At 31.2% G+C, this 20,875-nt stretch overlaps 1 protein-coding gene across 1 annotated transcript in view; it reads left to right on the top strand.

The window, feature by feature from the left end:
- LOC115241454 overlaps positions 1–20,539 on the top strand; it is a 197,381-nt gene extending 176,842 nt beyond the window's left edge. Inside the window, exon 5 of the mRNA XM_029817221.1 lies at positions 19,520–20,539. Coding sequence (XP_029673081.1) covers positions 19,520–19,630 — 111 coding nt within the window. The 3' untranslated portion in view covers positions 19,631–20,539. The remainder of the gene's footprint in view (positions 1–19,519) is intronic.
- The last annotated feature ends 336 nt before the right edge of the window (positions 20,540–20,875 follow it).

A 20,875-nucleotide genomic window follows, 5' to 3' on the forward strand; every position in this document is an offset into this window, starting at 1 on the left:
ATATATATTTGTTTGTTATATTAATTTCGACAACTCTATTCTTAATGGTCTCAAAATTCGTCTTGAAATGCTCGAATTTATTTTTTTATCTGTAATTGGTAGTTTATTCTATTCAAAGTAAAGAAATAATAATATTCAATAAAAATTTATCCAAACAATTATGTATCAAATTATAAGACTGATTTACATACAGTCGTATATATATTGCAGTATTTTATTGTCAATAATACTATTACGTATTAGCTATTTCAGTAGTATAGCCCAACTGTGAGCAGACACCTGCAATGTAATTGTAGTGCATGTCTTCATTTAGTTTAGCATGCTTAATAAATTTTAATGTTTATATTATTATAGCAGCTAAATACTAGAAATGCATGATGATGTCATTTATTAAGCATATTTACATAAAAAGGCAAATTATATGTTACAAATTTTTAAGAACATTTTAATAGATATTTGATTGTATGTATCACTACATTACTACAGCATAAAAATAACATAATCTAAATTTGTATAAGCACTGATATATTAGTCAAAACTAAAATATTACTAAAAATCAATGAAATAAGTTATACGCTACTTTTTGCATTGAATTATTACATAAAAATGTAGCTAGCTACATTGGGTGTAATAATGCATACGATTATCATAATTCTATCTCCGTGTTCCACGAATGGACATGTAAAATTTATGCACTAAAGTTTCGCATAAAATAGCATAAAATTATTGAAATAGACATTCATTCTAACGCGTACATATAGATATGCATTTATCATATAATGCAGAACAGTTACCACGTAAACAATAACAGATTGTAATGCTTCCATTTATAGCAAATATTAGATTATATTTAGTTGTACGTACAAAATATGTAATTACAAGACAAATTAAGAAATAAGTAAATCTTTTACTTTGATTTACTGTATTTATATAATTTGATCTAGACAAGTTTGCTTTACCAAAAAATCGATATATTGAAGATTGGTATGTACATATATATATATATATATATATATATATATATATATATATATATATATATATATATATATATATATATATATATATATATATATATATATATATATATATATATATATATATATATATATATATATATATATATATATATATATATATATATATATATATATATATATATATATATATATATATATATATATGTACATACCAATCTTCAATATATCGATTTTTTGGTAAAGCAAACTTGTCTAGATCAAATTATATAAATACAGTAAATCAAAGTAAAAGATTTACTTATTTCTTAATTTGTCTTGTAATTACATATTTTGTACGTACAACTAAATATAATCTAATATTTGCTATAAATGGAAGCATTACAATCTGTTATTGTTTACGTGGTAACTGTTCTGCATGTTGCTTACAACTTAAATTTCCTGAGAAAATGATTTAAGCTGATTTATCATGCCTCAGTGATCATACAAATTATTCTGGGTCGTTGGAAAACAAAGATACGGTCAATGCGTTAAAAACAAATGTTTCATTGAATTGAATCTAACTTCACAGACGAGATATTTTCAGGAAATGTCTGTTCTTCCGGTGATCTTCCTCTTTTTATGACTGAATTTTCCGTGGTTGTGGTTGCAATACGAAGCATCCAATTTCATGGCAGTTATTTATGTTTCTCCTTTTTATAAGCAAATTTATTAATGATAACAGTTATACTTCTACACTGAAAATATTTTTTAAACGATTGAATCCGCGTAGCTTATTAAATTTTTATATCTTTATCTTATGTTACAATTGAAATATTTTTGATTATCATTAATTGTTATGTATTACAGTTACAAATAAATTTTCTAAAGAAATAACTATATTATAATTTTTACAAATCCATAATTTATATAAAAATAATAAGAAGAAAAATAACTGTTATTTTTTGTATCGTTAATAGGAATTAGAAAGTATATATATATAAAAACATAATAAATCTCTTTTATTTAATAAATAAAAATGGAGGGAATTCTGTCGATTGTACGTCACTATATAAAAAAAAAAAGATTCAAAGCGGAAGAAATTTTGAATACAAGATACCGCGCTCGAGATAAATAGTAGTAGATACACACAATAGAGTCAGACATGTTCCCAGTAGTAGAAACCGTACGGTCACTACCGTAGTGTTGTCGATAGCTTTTCTCTTTTGCCATTTCAATCGAACGTTTTCTGATCAAATCACGATTTTTTTATTATATAGTATTTTCGAATCCGTCTACGGTAATGTTTGTCCGATTAAAAAAACATGAATTCCAGTATTATCGAATGCGTCATAGAGACCCATAAGTATGAAAATTCGCATAGAAACATATTGGCATATGACGTGAAAAAATTGATCGCTAGCTTTCCTCTATTTAAGAATAAATGGCCGACACTGCTTCGTACTGACAGCGTAATCCGTTTTTGTATTTAATACGATTTGTAATATCGTAATGACTGAAGAGACATAAAATAGGATTTGTTTTAATATCAATCTATAAACATCGTTGAGACAAACAGCTCGAATGTATAATCGTTGTGTATGTCAACTTTTTATCCTATAAAATTTTGTTTTTATATTTGTGCAAAGTGAATATACATATTTTTACCAATAAATTTTATAAATGGAATATAACTGTGATTCACATTTACTTGACTGAAATAAATAAAAAGATCAAATAATATTACATAAAATATATTAACAATATGATAAAGTTAATTACGTATATAAATATATCTAATCTGCGTATTACTTTCTATTTATTCATGACGCGTATTTGTTAAATATCTATTTTATGTGATATGTATAATATCACAGACTCGAGGATCAATTTTCTCTTAGGCTTTTTACTTGTAATCTTCATCCGGTTCTTCGCGTTGCGCAGAGTCACAAATGCTCATGCGTCTTATAAAACTAATTATGCATTTTCCGCTTCACCGTACGAAAGAGATAGAGCAGTATTAAGATAGGCAGCGCACAGTTGACTAATTTTGAGAGAATGAAAGCAAGAACGCGCAAGACTCGTGCTTTCACGTAATCTCTTATTAAAATAAGACGAAGGGATCAAGAGCTGAGAGCCACGAGGTAGCACGAATAAGGTAAATAAGAGAAGCAAAAACAGGCCCGCCTAAGTGATGTAAAAGTACGACATGTTTTTATCATTTAATTTTGCAGACAAAAGGTTCCGGATCTTTCTTACTAGAAGAGAGGTTCATATTCTAAAGGAAGCTTCTCGCTTAGACGTTATCTCCTTCATTTGCCTCAACTAGTTAAGAAATACCCGTGAGATTAGAGGTAGAATTTCTTTTGTTTCAGGTACAAAAGATTACGGTGAACTAGAACAATCAGACATTTTTTCGAGCTACCTATGATTATACATTGATCTACTTTCGAATAATATATCCTGATTTAATAAATATTTCTTCGGTATAATTTAGTGTAAAAATTCAAATATTTGTAAAATTTAATTTGCTATTTTCCCAGTTCATGTCCTGAAAAAAGCGGGAACATAGTGAGATAAAAACGCGGAATACATGTTATGTATCTTTACCAACACATTATTTAATGTACTCATATAACCCAAAGGTATAGATTATCAGAACAAATTGAATTGATGCATATAGGATTCATTTTATGCTTATTTGATAAAAGAATCCTATGATTTTATGATGATATTTTCCCTTTATCACCAATAATTTTGAGACAAAATTATGTAGTCTCAGAGATTACATCTTAAATATACTTAATTGTTTAATATTCTAAAACAATAAATTATTTAAATATATTTTAAAACATTATAATGTGTAAAGTATTTTCTCTTTCTCTCTCTCTCTTTCTAATTAATTATATCATTATTTATATACTTTTTCCCAATTATCAAAAACAATTGTGCATTGAAAATTATCTACAAAAGTTTCCTTTTCTTTGAAAAAATTTTCAAGTGATATAATTTTTTTTTTTGAAAACGATTTTCAAGTGATATAATTTTTTTATACAATAATATTACAATTCTTTTCGGTTAGAGCACACTATAATAGCTGCGGATGTAATACCTGCGGTCGGCACAACATTATAGACACAAAGTGGTAGAGCTTTTACGTTAGGCTCGGCAATTCTTTTGCAGGAAAAATTTCCATGGCAAAGTCTATGGAATCAGGGGAAGTATGGGTAGAGGCTGTTGAGAGGATAGTGGAATAGGGGAAAGCGACGGAAGCACCTGGGCAGACTCGTATGAAAGTTTAAACCGATGTTTTACGATGGCTTTTTGTTTCGCGTGTTTTATTGAGCAGAGAGCGGATATTCACGTCAATCTCGCTCTCTTGCAATCCGCGAGAAACTGTGGAGAGTACAATGCGCTCTCTCTCTCTCTCTCTCTCTCTCTCTCTCTCTCTCTTTCGTTTTCTTTTTTACCCTCTCGCTCTTCTTTCTTCTTTCTCAAACTTTCTCTCGCTCTCGCTCTCTCTCTCTCTCTCTCGCTCTCTCTCTCTCTCTCTCTATCTCTCTCTCTCTCTCTCTCTTCCTTCCATCAGCTCGCATGTTATTTTCTTCTTCATTCCTTCGTTTTCCCCTACTTTTATGCCCTCATTGGTTCTACTTCCCGTCTCAATATTTTATGCCTTATCATTTTTCATTGGACTTTCAATATAATTCAAGAATATACAGAACGCACGCAAAGACAAAGACCGGAAAATTTTTTAAAGCTTTAACGCAATTTAAATAACATAACAGTTTTTCTTGCAAAAGAATTATCTAACACAAAGTTCTTTTTGACGTTTAATGCTTGTAACATTGTTAAAACTATTAATGTTGCATGCAAATGTATAAGTCTTACATTAAGGACTGCAAGCACTTTATATAAATATAGTATGGGAAACTTAACATATTTTTAAATGAGCATATCAAAAAATACTAAAGGTGTGTGAATATATTCCAACATATAAAATTCGATTTCAGAACTTTTGATAAAACGGTGTTAAAATGTGTTGCAATTTCTCATAATTAAATTGTCTGATGTAAATGACACCATTTATTACCATTTAGAAATAACATACGGGTGGGTAAGTAAAGCAATTTAAAATGCAATTTACAATGTAAAATCGACATAAAGAGTAGAACGCGCGAAATTAAAATAAAAGTGTATCGCTCTCTTTGATGTTATTATCGATTATACTTATTTCTATTTTATTAGCGATAGTTGTAATATATAATGAGACAAAACATCTTGCTTTCTTTATTATTAATTTAATTATCTCTAAATAGATAATTATAGTAAGATATTTTGCGTTACATACACAGCGATAAACTGACTTGCGAAGTTTATGTCAACTCTTAACGATATCATATTGCGCGTCTGACAGAGAAAAGATAATGGTTAGGAACTTTCTTAGCCTTTTTAAACTTTTTGTTTGCCCAGGTGGAAAACTCGTAAATCGATAATCCCAAGGGAAGTCAGAGTATTGGATCCCGCACTGCGACATACACATCGAAACAATCGTTCCGTCCTAATACTTTACTGCGAATGACATATAGCTTAAAACACGCATGATTTATTCTTACGTTTAAAAATTATCATTATTGTTTTCCGTAACTCGATATGCGCTACTTATTTTGCGACTATATTATCGGCAAATGTTATCGATTTTTAAGAAAAGTAATGTATATGCGATTGCGTTGTTAAGTCAAAATCTACCCACAATTGATGGGAAATCAGTCACGCGATGGACTTTGCGTTATTAAGTAACGCTTACGAAACAATTATATACATCTACGTGTAGTTTCGGTAATCTAAATTACAAAAAATGGCTACATTGCATTGGCTTTTGCAATTTGTGAGCGATTACGAGCTTTGCAGATATCATAAGACCGAGAAATAATAATAACTATACGCGGCATTACAGCGGCTATCTGTATTAGCTGTCTAACTTAATCACACACAACGAGTATACTATACGATTTTATTTCTCTACGTGAGACAAATTAAGAGTTAATTGTAACAAGAGATGATTGTAACACTCACGGTAATTAAACTGTAATTTCGTGTTATTCTAAAAGGAAAGATCAAATAAAAAGCTCGGCAATATAGCGCAGCAAATCGAAATCATATTATATAAATAATTAAAAAAATAAATTATTACAAATTATTACAATAGACTCTAATTTCTCTCTTTTCCTCTTTCTCTTTCTCTTTCTCTCTATTACTTTCTATATGTTTCTCTCTTTCTCTATGATTTAAATTATTCATAAATATTTGATTTTAATTATTGAATATAATTTCAAAGATTATACGTCATGCATCGTAAAAAGAAATAGGACGTGCACAGCATCCCAATTATAATATTCGAAAAGAGCACAAGAATTCGTTGTAAAACGTGCGAGACCAATATCCTTATGTAAGGAAAGAATTACATGGCAGGATCCATGGCATGTGAATACGTGTCGTCGTGCACAAAGGTGTCGGCTGGTGCGCGCGGTTTACATACATGTATGCGACAAGAGAAGGGAGACGGAGAAGAGATTTTTGGGAAAAGCACCACGGCGAAGACGTCTCGAGGCTCTCTCTGTACAGCTTTCGAACCGAAAGAATGTAATTACCAAAGGGATCAAAGTCAGAGAAACGACGCCCGTGACCCGTCTATGCCGGTTTCGTCGTCGTCCTGACGCGGAATTTAAATATCGACGGAAGTATTCGGCGTTTGACTCCCGTAACTGCTGCATTCGCCACCTTTCCCCCTTGACGCTGCCACTCAAAGACTCGTTCGCTGCTGTCGCCTTTTCTTCGTGCGGCTGCTAAAGGGCAAGACGAGAAAGAGAGAAAGAGAAAGAAAAAAAAAGAGAGAGCCGAAGAAAGAAACAAAGAAGTTATCCACTGTCAGCATCTTTCTGGAAAAAGGCTGTTAAAAGTACATGCGAATGTTTTAAAGTTCTCGCCTTGGCTTGTTTTGCTTCCTTGTTTTCTAAGTCTCGTTAAAGAAAGGTATGTTCAAGAGATCCTTAACAAACTTGAAGAGATCAGTCATCTCGGATAAATATACCAACGACGTTTTATTGATTATTAACGATATAACGCACTAATTAATAATTATGCATATTAATTTTGAATGATATCAATTTATAAATAGTTACAATTTTTATAAATAGTAGTTCAAAAGATCGTTTCTTCTATGGGATTCTAAACAGATAATTTCTGTGCAACTTAATATCTTTGATATAATATCTTCGATATATTGTAACAATCATTAGGAACAATCATGATATAAAGTTATATATATTTTTGAACCTGTCCAAGAAGCGTAATTTATATATACGATTTCTATAGTTATGTTATATTACAAGGAAAAGCGCTATCTTCGCACCATAATTGATTATATGGTTTTAATAGAAAAGTTTATCTTTAAAAGCTTTAAGAGTCATAGAGAAAAGAATGGAAACTTAATAGTGCGTTTAATTGATAGCAATGACAGAACAAACTAGAGACAATACTTCTCTTTATATATAATATAATAATACTTTTCTTTCTGGCTATATTTTGCTATCGTAGTCTGAAAGCTTTTAGTTTACTACAATTTGTTATTATCTGGTAAAATATTTCGTTTATGTTCAAATAAATTGAAGTCGATCAACTAAAGTTAAACAGAATGTTCGAATTCAATTCCCCGGGACACAGTTCTTGGGTAAACTTATTTTTGTTCCTTGACTTTAGCCAAGCAATAAATGACAATATATGCATTCTATCGGGCTTTAAACATACAAGCGAAGAAATCCCACAGCAATCTTGATTCGCAAACAGTTTCCTATTCATATATATTTTACACGTTCAAAGCATGATAGAAGAAATAGCATCTTATAGATATGTGGAAAAATTCTATAGTGTCAAACATACTAAAATAAGAAAGGATAAAAAAATACATGTCAAATAAATAAAAAATATTTATACTTGTATCTAATAAATAGGAATTAAAAAAAATAAATAATAAGATATTTATTTACACATACTTGGTGTTTTATTTTTTTTAGAAAATATTTTTTGAAAAAGATAATTTATATAAAAAATTTTCCGCGATTAATATAGAATCTCTTGATCGTATCCCTTGGCTCGATTTCTAATCAGATTAGAAAAGAAGAGAAAACTTCTATTGCCGGCTGATCATTGCATGCAGATATTACGCGACTGTAAGATATTACGATTGTTTGTTAGATATGTACATCGTTTAAAACAAAAGATTCAATCAATCAATCAAATTACGTAATTAACAGCGTTTAATCGCGCAATAAATATAAATAATTAATATACAAATAATAATTTATATACACTTTAGATTTGCTTCGCCGACACCCGATGCCTCCTAGACCTGCTCTTCGTCTCAGATTGTCAATATCGTTAGGATCGTCAAGGTTCATTGACTCACACGCGCGACACTAGTACGACACTCCCGAATTCCACGAATCACTCGATCCTACAATTTGTATTTTAATACACAATCTGAATAGCAAATTATTATTTGGCATATATTAATTTTCTGTGCGAAGTTATAGCTATTCGTAAAATTAAAAAGAACACAAAATAGGATTAAGATAGATCGTAGTTATGACAAACGGAAGCGCGCGATCACGCGTCTTTGCCTCTTCCATTATATAGTATTATATATATATACATTACATTATATATTAATGTAAAGCAAATTATTATTGCGCTACATTTTTTACTTCATTACGCAATCTTAACTTACTGTGATAGGTCTGACCAAAGATACAGATGTTCTACTGACAAAGACGCGTGACCGCGCGCTTCCGTTTGTAATAACTACGATCTATCTTAATCCTATTTTGCGTTCTTTTTAATTTTACGAATAGCTATAACTTCGCACAAAAAATTAATGTACCGGCGCATTATAAGAACGGACTTTCAAAGCTCACGATTGCATGTCTTTTAGCGCGTCTCACGGATGCCGTTGTCAAAACTTTTCGTCTATCAAGAGAGGAGAAAGGTGTCCGAATATTATGTGATGTTAAAGACTTTTTGCTTATAACTAATTTAAATCTGATCCTTGAGCAAATTAATGGAATAGAATTAATTTCTGAAAAAGACGTTTTAGCGGAAACGTGCAAAATGTTTTATGTAAAATTATTATAAATAAGCTATAAGATATATATGTGCGTGTATAATATTATAAAATTATATAATAGAAATATCAATAATGCTCGAATAATTTAAATATATCCCATGCATCATATGATGCGTGGATTCAGAAAATACATTTCTCGGACGGAATAAACACTCGCTTCTCCGACTGCGTATGCACGTGGAGCGACTCTCGAAGCACGCGTTTAGAATGTTTCGCGAGACGAAGAGCCACTTGAAGAGGAACACATTCCACAGGACGGGTGTTCACGACGAGAGGCTTCCGCCAAAAGCTTGCGCCAGCCTTCTCGCTTAACCTTAGCGAACGCGTACATGTTTTCTGTCAGGAAGGCCTAGCGCATCGTTCGTCGTCGAGCTACTGGAGCAACTATGGCCAAACTGCGTTTTACGCGGGTCACCGAGAGTGTAACATGCAAAATTCACTCGATGAAAGAGGACGTTTAAGGCTATTTTCTGAGTCTCCCTGCCCTGTTCCCTGTACGATCCACTTTATGAGCATGTCTATTTGATTTAAAAAATTCGAAAATATATGTAATAAAATATCGTACTTTCTAGTTATATATTTAAATGGACTAATCTTTAGACAAATCACGAAAAACATCATTGCAAAATTTTGTAAATTTTACAAAGTAAAATCACATAAAAAGTAATTACATAAAAAAATCGTGTTAACGTATCTTAATTTTATGCCGTCTTAAACTATCTAAAACATTTAGCAACTAATGAATTGCGTTTCCTGCCATAAATATTCGATCACGTATGTAGTTGTTTCTTAGAGAACAAGTTGTTTCTGCTCCTATATCATTTAGGACTAAACATGCTTTGAAATGGTTGACGCATAACTCACGTATCGAGGGACACGCTAGTGGAAAGTAATATACGGGGATTGATCTTTTATTATTTAAGCTATGGTCGATCTCGAATATGTATGAAATGCATGTTTACTGGTGACCTACTGTACACAAACCGATGTTTCCCTAAAGAGCAATTGTAAATTTCTCCGTGAAATGAAGGTTCCGTTAAACAAATTTTCGTTATTATTCTCCTGCATACAATGTTACCCAATGATCAAATAAATGAAAATACATACATAGAAGTATGGATAATTCGTAAAATATTATTTAAATAAATTTTTGTATCTTTTTTAAATTTACTTTTTGAATACTATTATAATGTAAAAACCATTAGAAATTATATAAATGAACGCTAAAAAAAAACAATATTTTAATATATTATTAATAAATCTTTTGTTTGCAAAATTAAGTTTTAGCTGATCGTTTATTAAAGATCTCGACCAAAACAGTCTATATTATTATTAATACAAATATTGCATGTATTTTATAGAAATGCATTCGTTTATAAATATCGTTTCTGTAACAATGTCTGCATCAATGCTATATTAATTTATCAGACTTATCAAATTTTATTAACGCTACAAACACACATATATACATATATATATCGATATGTCTATAGCATGGTTAAATTTTGAGAGTTTCGTTTACCGTTGCATCAGGACGATCGCTGGCAGGCATTTAAAAGATTATTTGAAATCATGTAGCAATTACTCGCGAAAGAGAATACAAAAACGACGATCACCGCGTTTGGCATTCGATTAAATATACGACAAGCGGGTTTGTAATCCACAAACACATCAAGAAGGCGCTTAAATCATCGCTTGCGCATAAAACAGAATCGATAACCGAATAATTATCAAAATTACATGAAAGCTTTAAGAGAATTTATGCACGATACATACTGACAATTTAGATCGGAATTATCTAATAATATAAATAGAGAATAAAGCAAACAAAGAATTAAAAAATTGATAGTTTTACATATTTATATTGAACCTTTTCAAAAACTCTTTAAAAATTGATCAAAATTTACTTTAGTCAGCCTTATATTTTTATTTTCTTATACTTTAAATGTATATCTTTCTTTCATATTTCATCCTCTCCCTCGGCCTTTGTACTCTCCTATTTGACATCGCATCTATAATCGTGATTCTCGCATTCAAATGCACTCCGACAAAAGGCAGACGGACCCGCGGCGGACAAACGGAAGCCACTTCGGTTCTCAAGATAGCCAGGCTAAGCGGGCTAAGGTTGTATACGCGGTAGCCTCGCGGTAATATATAATAAGATACGAACGGAGGGCATGCGGAATAATCATATATCATAGGTTAGTGCGGTGTGGCGAAATATTCCTCCATCTACACACAGAGAAGTGTGCGTCCGCTCGTGCAACAACGGGACCACTATCACCATCACAACGACTACGTCGTCTTCGCATAAACACGAGCAAAAACTAACCTGAGGGAGGCCCTCCTTTCTTCCTCATCGTTTCTCACACTCTCTACTTCTCTCTCTTTCTCTCTCTCTCTCTCTCTCTCTTTCTCTCTCTCTTTTCTTTCTCTATCTCGTGTATATTGCCTATCCGACCACCTACTAAAACTCCGCCACGGTGTACACGTATGCGGCAAACACTCGCATTCGAAACAAACGCTCGTGCGGCCGTGTGCACGAGGGATTTGGTGCTGTTCCCTTAACTTTTCGAGCAAGAAAGCCGGAAGGAAACTTACCGTGCGCGCACGAGCGACACTGTCCGTGTGGGGTAAACGGTTTGGTCAATGAATAAATAGAAAACCAGGGGAAAACTTGACGTACTAAAACGCTTCTGGATCTCATAGCATACACGTGTACTTGGGGATGCAGCTGTAATCACAGAGCTGTCCGACGCAGTAACATAGAGCGTACTGCCGTTGACTTATAGCCAACGTGAATAAAAAGATGGATACGATTCTAGCTAGAGGCAATTTTGTGAATGTGTAATAGAATTAATAATAAATTTCAACTCTAATTAAAACTTCAAAACTTAAGTATATGACGTATTATTACAAATGTAGCAAGTAGTTCTGTACATTAGTTTCTTCCGATATTTTTATTAAGTAAAGTTTTGCAACACACATTTAATTACTTGTAATAGTTCTGCATTATTCATCATGCAATCTATATTAATGTAGCTAGTTGATGAATCTCGCTAAGATATCAAAGGTATCAACTTTATGATAAAAGTGCTATTTAAGAATTAAAACGCATAGAGCAACAAAATCGCATGTTTCTCATGGCAACTAAATCTTGGTAGAGAAATATATGTACACAGTAAAAATATTTTTCATCGTAAGAAATAATACTGCAGAGTATCTTCAAGATTTTAAATCATACACACATACACATATATAATATTACACCATTTTGTATTTCTAGCATCAGTAAGATAAACATAACAAAAAATGTTTTATTAAATAATTTAATAATTAAACAATTTAATAATTAATTATAAAATTATATACAAGTTTTTAATTTTTAATAAAAAACATAGCAGAAACTAAAATTGTGTGGAGAAACAAAGGAATCCGACTATCCAATTATGAAAACTAAAAACTTGCAAGTAAACAAAACAATAAAGACGGAATGGAAAAATCTTCTTGAAAACTCTCTACGCGGAATAGTATTGCAACAGTTTTGTCTTAAGATCGCGTATTCTTCGTTTTTACATCTTTATTCATTTTCTACAGAATCAGCTTTCTGTAATACCAGCTTTTTATAAGTTTTTTATTATTTCGTGAGAGAGAGAGAGAGAGAGAGAGAGAGAGAAACAAGCAATAGGAAACAATACAAGATAAAAAATTATAATTAATGAGTTGTAATAATTATTGTCATATATAATATAACAATAATAATTTTGTTATAAATAACAATGTTTTTTAAAAAAGAATGCTATGTTCCATAATATATGTAGAAAACACAAAATTTTTCTCTCACTTTTTCACGAAATAATTATTATTACTATTTATGTGATATGAATAAAAGAGCTTGCGTTATTGCTCCATGAATCAAATGTAATCGTAATGGAATTGGGAAAATGATTGTTAAGATTACTTGATCTATCTGCATATTTATGAGCGTTTGCATTGATTAGGATAACTCATAAATTGTCACTGAACCATACAGTATCGATTTCATATACAATCAGCATAATCAATTAATAATAGACAAATTGAAATTCAAGCACTATCGAAACCATAGCGGTTATTGCGGTCGTACCGAAAGTGACGTCATTATAAATCAATTTTCTGCTTACAATGTCTCGACAGAAAATCGATTGTCCTAACTGTCGTAATGTGCAAATGTACAATTTATTTGTTTTCGTTCCTATTACAGTTAATTAGTAATTAACATAATGCGCGATTTATCGATTCGCCATTATACCCGATATCGTTTTTCCTCATCATTCATAGCAGTTATTAAACACTATAGCACATACATATATATGGTGAGAAAGATTTTATAAGTATTTAATTTAAATACTACTGAAATACATTTATACACCATTAAGATACAATACACACCATTAAGAAAAATTCTACTCTCTCTTTTTGTAAATTATTTTTCTTTTTCTTTTTTTATTTCAATTTAATGCGTACTTATGAATGAGTATATTAAAATTGCGCGCGTGTTAATTTCTTTATTAAATTTTTTTTTTATATGGAAAAATCTAATAATTTTCATAAAATGCATTTTACAAAATTTGGCTCGTGTATAAATGTGATCAATGATAGATTTTAGATCCATAAATCAATGATAGATTTATATTACGATATACAATGAATCACAATTTTTTAATTTCCCTGTACTACATAATTTTTTAACAGCGGAAGAGATGCTGTAAAAGAAAGTTGAAGATAATCTTCGCAATAAAACAAAGTGTAAAAAAAGTTATCTTCCTCGAAAGTAGTGATTTGCAATATTAAATGAGATTTCGCGAGAACACTTGAGCTTCTTTTTCGCATAAAACAGTCATCGCGTATGTTCGCGCAATGGTAAAAAGAATCAATTAAATCGGAACTAAAAACGAGCAAGATTAATATACCTCGAGCGTTCGAAGTACCGATATTTACAGCGCAATTAACGATTGAGCCGACACGGAGGATTGTCACGGGGTTTACTAAAGACCCCGTTTGCGAGTATGAGTCTCGTACGTGTACGCGCGCGAAAAGTAAGCGAATGTTCCGTAAATTTCTTACGATAGCATTCCCGTGACTTATTACCACAGCAGGCGAGAAACGTTAGTAGTGCCGCGTCGACTAATGGCGCCATGTGGCTGGAAAATAAGAAGGCATAAGTAAGAAAACGTTACAAATCCACCCCACCGTACTGGTCGCCTCGTCGGCCATAACGTTAAACGACAATATAAGACCGGTGCCCTTCGTCATACGAAGATCCGAAACGGCCTTAGTCCATTAAATGTACTTATATAAGATACCACTGGCCGGTGGGCAGCCAACTGTGCATCAATCACGATAATAGGACAATAAATATCTGACCGGCAGACGACTGCACGGCTAAGGTCAAAAGTGCAGCAGCTTGCAATTTCTGCCCGATTTCCTGCCGATACTCGCTCGTAATAACTCAACTTTCACGTCTGTAATATGTAATCGCTCTCCTACTGCGATCTAAGGCTTGCATTAAAGTGCCATGTTTCACTTTTCACAATGTCGAAATACGCAATACTCTACGCGATACCCTACGCGGCAGTTCGATAGTTTGCAGACAAGAGATTTTCCGTTTTTCATGTATAGATTCGCTGTGTATGTGTATGTGTGCGTGAGCGCGCGTGTGTGTATAGACTGCAAAAGGCAAAAAAAATCTTGCACTTGATCGACTAAAAAATTTCTCGATTTTGTTTATACGATGATATAAAGATGATAAAAAATTTTGATTTTTTTGTGTTAACTCCATTCGTGAATATTGACACGTTTCATTATAAAATCATAGTATCAGAATTATTTGGAATTTCTGTTATATGAGAATTACACGTAGTGAAATGATAAAATAATTAACTGTACTGTATTTTTTTTGTTTATTCATTACATTTTAATATTATTGTTAATAATTTAAAAATTTCCTACGTTTAATTTATTTCATTTTACTATTATGTATTGTTATAACATTAATTACTTTTTGTGCTTTTATTGGGCTTTTCTTTTATCGTATCTTTTAATAAACCATGTAAATTAAAAATACGCCAAACTGTATCTCATTTATTTTTCTAAAATAACTTTATATTTATTAATTAATTTAAAGTATTAAAACCGTCAATGATCAATTATAAAATTTTTTAATATTTTTTAAATTTTATTAGCAATTAAATTCTTGACAAAGACGCATTACTATTTATTTAAAATAATATATTCTTATTGTTCACACACAACACATACGAATGACTATATTTAATACAAGTCAAGAGAATATAGTTTCTATTTAAATAAATAAGATAGTGCATCTTTGTGTAAAGAATCTAAATGCTAATTAAATTTAAGAAATCTTAAGAGATTTTATTATTAATCAGACTCAGAGAAAACTCATAAAGCTCGCCCATACGCGATTACTTGACAGGCATACATAGTATCAATAGTCTCTCATTCTGTATGGCAACTGAAATGCCCGGTCGGTCTCATTTTGCGAACAGGTTATTTAAAACGCAAGTTTGGATATACGCGTGAGGTAATACGAGAGGGTGGTGTATCGGACAAGAAACTTCACCCTTTAATATATAAATATGGCGGAAGATGGTGGTTCGCGTAGGATAAGGCGCGTGTGCATTAACTGTTCAAAAGTACGACATGTAAACTTGCTTTCCTCCTGTATAAACCATAAAACAACGGGCTCTGGACCGGTAGACGATCTCGCGCAGCCTCGGCTAACTATTAAAAGTTGCAAATTGCTGCAGACACACTGCGGGCCCCGTGTTCGCATACCGACCGTCTTGGGCACTCGCACGCGCGTTCGTCCTGTCCTAACTTACTTACCAGACTTACTTGTGCGCGCTTCCTTACTTATATAGTCACTCGCTTACTTACTTATTCCCCCACCTCGTATGCTTTATCCTCCGCACCGCGGTTTTCCTCGGTTAACGTTACTTGTTCTCGTCATTTCCCTTTTCTGGAATAACTAGTCCGGCGAAAATCCCGAGAAGAAATGTGGTCGAGCATTGTGTATAGAAATAACAAGACAGCTGGAGCCTTTTTTGTTGTATTTGTTAGAGAAATTCTTTGCAATTATTCCCTGACACATTCATAAGTAACAAAACTATCAATCAATTAAAAATAATTTATATTAACGTTACTATACACAATAATGTCGTTTATTTAACTTCTATACACATACTGATATCCGATATACTATCTGACAGACTATTTGCTACGGTTAGTTTACCGTTTAGTTGTGGCGTTCCCCCCAATGCCGCGCTTCCAAATATATTTTGTAGCTGGAGCCTTTTTTGTTGTATTTGTTAGAGAAATTCTTTGCAATTATTCCCTGACACACATTCATAAGTAACAAAACTATCAATCAATTAGAAATAATTTATATTAACGTTACTATACACAATAATGTCGTTTATTTAACTTCTATACACATACTGATATCCGATATACTATCTGACAGACTATTTGCTACGGTTAGTTTACCGTTTAGTTGTGGCGTTCCCTCCAATGCCGCGCTTCCAAATATATTTTGTAAAATAGTTTACGATGCGCGGCTGGCTGGTAATCGTACAAAGCATTGCACGTGGGCGTAAATGCTTTATCAAGCGAGACTGAGTATTTTGCCTCTGTTTGCACATTTCTCTATAATTCGGTTCAATTATCATTATATCGATTTTAGAGGAGTGTATTTAGCATCAACATGCAAATGCGGGTCTGCGAAATTACGAAAAATATGTCTGTTTGAAGAAGTAAATCCCACGAATAGTTAAATCGGACAACAACACACCAAATCATATAATAATCTATATTGTGATAATTTTAGTATGTATATAATTCATGAAGATCTAATAGTTACGAATATTTTTTCCTCCTCTATTCCGTAACAAAACTTTTTTATTATATATATATACAGTAACTGCAAACTGTTAATTTCATCTAACTGCACCATATCAAGTTCATGGATTGCTAAAACTGATCTTTCAAAAAGCTTGTAAAATATTATAATGCACAAAATATTGTATTAAAAATGTCTTTTAATATAAAAATGCAAATATATTGATTAATGAATTGATGAATTTATTGCTTTTTTACTGATCTTTATCAGTAAAAAAGCAATAAATTCATCAATTCATTAATCAATATATTTGCATTTTTATATTAAAAGACATTTTTAATACAATATTTTGTGCATTATAATATTTTACAAGCCGTCTTATTGTTATTTTAATTCAAAAATTAAAAATATGCAATTTTATAAATCTTGTTTAACTGAATATAATTTATATATTTTAATAAGATACTACTTTAAGTTATACTCATAAATTATTCTGAGTATTACTAAATATAATTAATAAAAATGTGTTCAAATTAAAATATAAAAATATAAAATATTTATAATTTAAATATGTGTGGTTTTTATTAAAATAATATCATCAGTCGAAAATTACTGCGTTTTAAAACACGTTTCTATCTTAGCTTATGCGTCAATTTCATAAACTCTCATAATCCAGAAAAGTTAAATAGCTGCCCAAGGCTGAACGAACGACGCCGAGAGTCGGCTGTGCCAACGGCCAAGAAAATGAAAAGTAACGATTCAATATCAACGCCACGCGGGTTGCGTGTACCGAATTAACACGTACTGATGTGGCCAGTGTATCGTCCACATTGGTGACACCATTCTTCCATTAATCCAGTTCACATTTTCTACGTATCGTGCACGTGACTTTTATTATTCCCGTACTTCAGCAGTAACATATTACTATTTCCTGCTTATATCATTCTCGTGAAATCTATCACTATTAATTGACAATTTGATTACGTAGAAAATGGAATCGCGGCTGAAGCATTTCCAAATGATTTTAAAGATTTAATAAAATTTATATATAGATAAAAAATAAGAAATGCTTAATATTACTAATGGCAAAAATATTTTAGTGATAACAAGCAACATTACATTTTTCTCGTAATAGAAAAACCTATATTAAAATAAGAATTTTTTTAAAATGGACAAATATATAATATGTCTACGAGCTCGACACATATTTTTACATGGAATTTTCCCGGAGGTCTTATTAATTGCCAATAATATTTTACAAGAGACATATTGCACACAGTAGTGTCTGAAAGAACAATACTGTTTTGTCAATAAAATCAATGGATTCCTATCGTTGGTAGTGTATTCTCTGTGTTAAATATTCTGACAAAGGGGAATATCAAATCAATGATGAATGCTACAGTACGTAATGATAGCTGCTTGTCTGATTGTGAGTTAGCCGTTGACATTTTGCAAACATCGCAAAATTCAATACGACAAAACTTATTCCGCGACTCGTTCATGGATCTCGCAGCGTTTTACGTGTCTTCATTTTTTCTCGGGACGCGATCGGTTCCAACGAAATGACTTTTACTATCTATCGAATATCTGCGACGCCACAAGCCGGTATACGACGATGCATAAAGAATCCAGTTTACGGCATCTGTTAGGACTCGACGATACCCGACACGTCCCATTTCCGCCGCCCGACGTCTTCTCCAAAGTGAAACCACTTCCTCGCTACCGGAATCTGCAGATCCGATTTAGAAGTAATGTATGATCGATTCTCTTCTAAGTTTGTTTAAGAAATTTCTGTAGCTTTAAAAATCAATAGCAATGCAAAAATATAAAATAATTTAAGAATGATACTACAATAACTTGATAATAACTTCAATAAGCATCATTTAAATATGACAGATTTATTATCATTATCAAGAAGTTAATCATCACTTTGTAAATACTTCAGAATAAATAATCAAATTAAATTAAACATACATTCCACCCACGTCTGCAATTCACAATTGAGATTGGAGAGGAAAACCGACTTAATTTCTTGGATATTACCATGATCCTGAATGATAACCACCTGACCTTTGACTGGTACCACAAGCCATTAAACTTATTTTGACTATTTTGATTACTTGAACTTATTTAGTTAAAAAAATAATTATTCTTCTTTATCCTTTTTTTTTTTGCTATAAATACATATGAATTCTTTTATCAGCGTTTGATATATTAAACAAAATTTATATATGTGAAATGTTGATATAAAGATTAAATTGTCGATTGTATCAAAAAATTCTTCTTCACTATAGAAAAAATTATAAATTTATAAATCTAAGCCGGATTGTTATATGTTAATGTAGGCATAATCAACAAGATTTAACGCGTCAACTTTGCCTACATAGCATATATGCTTTTAAGCTTGAAAAATGGTGTTTCTCTTTTGCATTATTAAATAGCATGTTAAACCTATGTTCTCCTTTTTAAATGTTTCAGGAGATGAAAGTTAACTGGGCGACGTCGCCGGGTAACCAACCAAAGCAGGATACGAGCAGTAAGTACACCCAATTTTCAGATTTTCGTCTTCACACGAAAAAAAAAATTTAACATTGTGCCTTAAATATTTAACATTTTACCTTTGATCCTATACTTGCTTGACTTGTGGGATTTGCGCACTAATTAGACAGAATAGGGAATTATTCTACAAGAGAATTTTTAAAGCCATTTTTGATCGCAGATTGAATTTTTGGAAAATTATATAAAATACATATTATGCAAATATATTAGGAAATTTTCATTAAATAATAATACACTGACGGAAATGAAAATCCCAACACCAAATAGGAGTTATGCTGGGTGAATGGAAATTACACAGAATGTTTATATCAACCCCTCATCAAATGCTCAAAAACAGATTCGATCCACAAACACATTTCTATGATAACCTAATATTATTTATAACATTAATAAAGCAGTAATATCTATACTAATTTACTAAATTTCTAATAGAAATTTACTACTACTCGATTAAAATCAAATGAAGTATTATAGTTCATTTATTATCTCATTAGTTATTACATTGTTATATTAATACAATACACTTGTTCTCTTGATTTTATTAAAATACACATATCTTTATAAAATATATGCATTTATTTTTTATTCGTGATAATTAATTTATTATTTCTATAATGTGTTTGTAACACAATTTTATAATACATACATAATTTTATAAATCATTTATTTATCAATACTACAATGATTTGCAACTGTAGGTCAATGTTACAGAATGCTTACTAAAATTTAAAAGTACAAATATTAGTACTGTTGTAATAGCTATATCATATTCTCAAAAATATTTTAAATCCGTGTTTTTCTTATTATACTATTATTTCAATTTTACTTTCTCGATAAATTACATAACTCACATATTCATCGACGATTCACATATCAATCTTGCGAGAAGATATTTATTTTATGTATAAAATGTTTTATAAAATCGTGCTTTTATAAAACCTTTATCATATTTTCTCTTTTAATGATTATTTCACAAAACCCATTATCATGGAATAAAAATTAAACTAATTTAGACATACTGAAATAAAATAATTCAATACCAGTGACATTAAATTAATATTTTACTAAAAAAACATTTATTAAATGCATCGTTAATAACATTGTTCTACTTTGATTCTACGCAATTACAATTACTCGCATGTTTAATTGAATCGAATGTTTAATGTGAATCGATGTTCGAGACCTTTATTAACCATTATTAACATTGGTAACAAAAACTGCTATAGAAAACTTCTGTAGTAATTTTAATGCACGATACAATTTCATAAAATAAAA

The sequence above is a fragment of the Formica exsecta genome, unplaced genomic scaffold (genome assembly GCF_003651465.1).
Source record: "Formica exsecta isolate Colony F162 unplaced genomic scaffold, ASM365146v1 scaffold489, whole genome shotgun sequence".
Classification (NCBI taxonomy): domain Eukaryota; kingdom Metazoa; phylum Arthropoda; class Insecta; order Hymenoptera; family Formicidae; genus Formica; species Formica exsecta.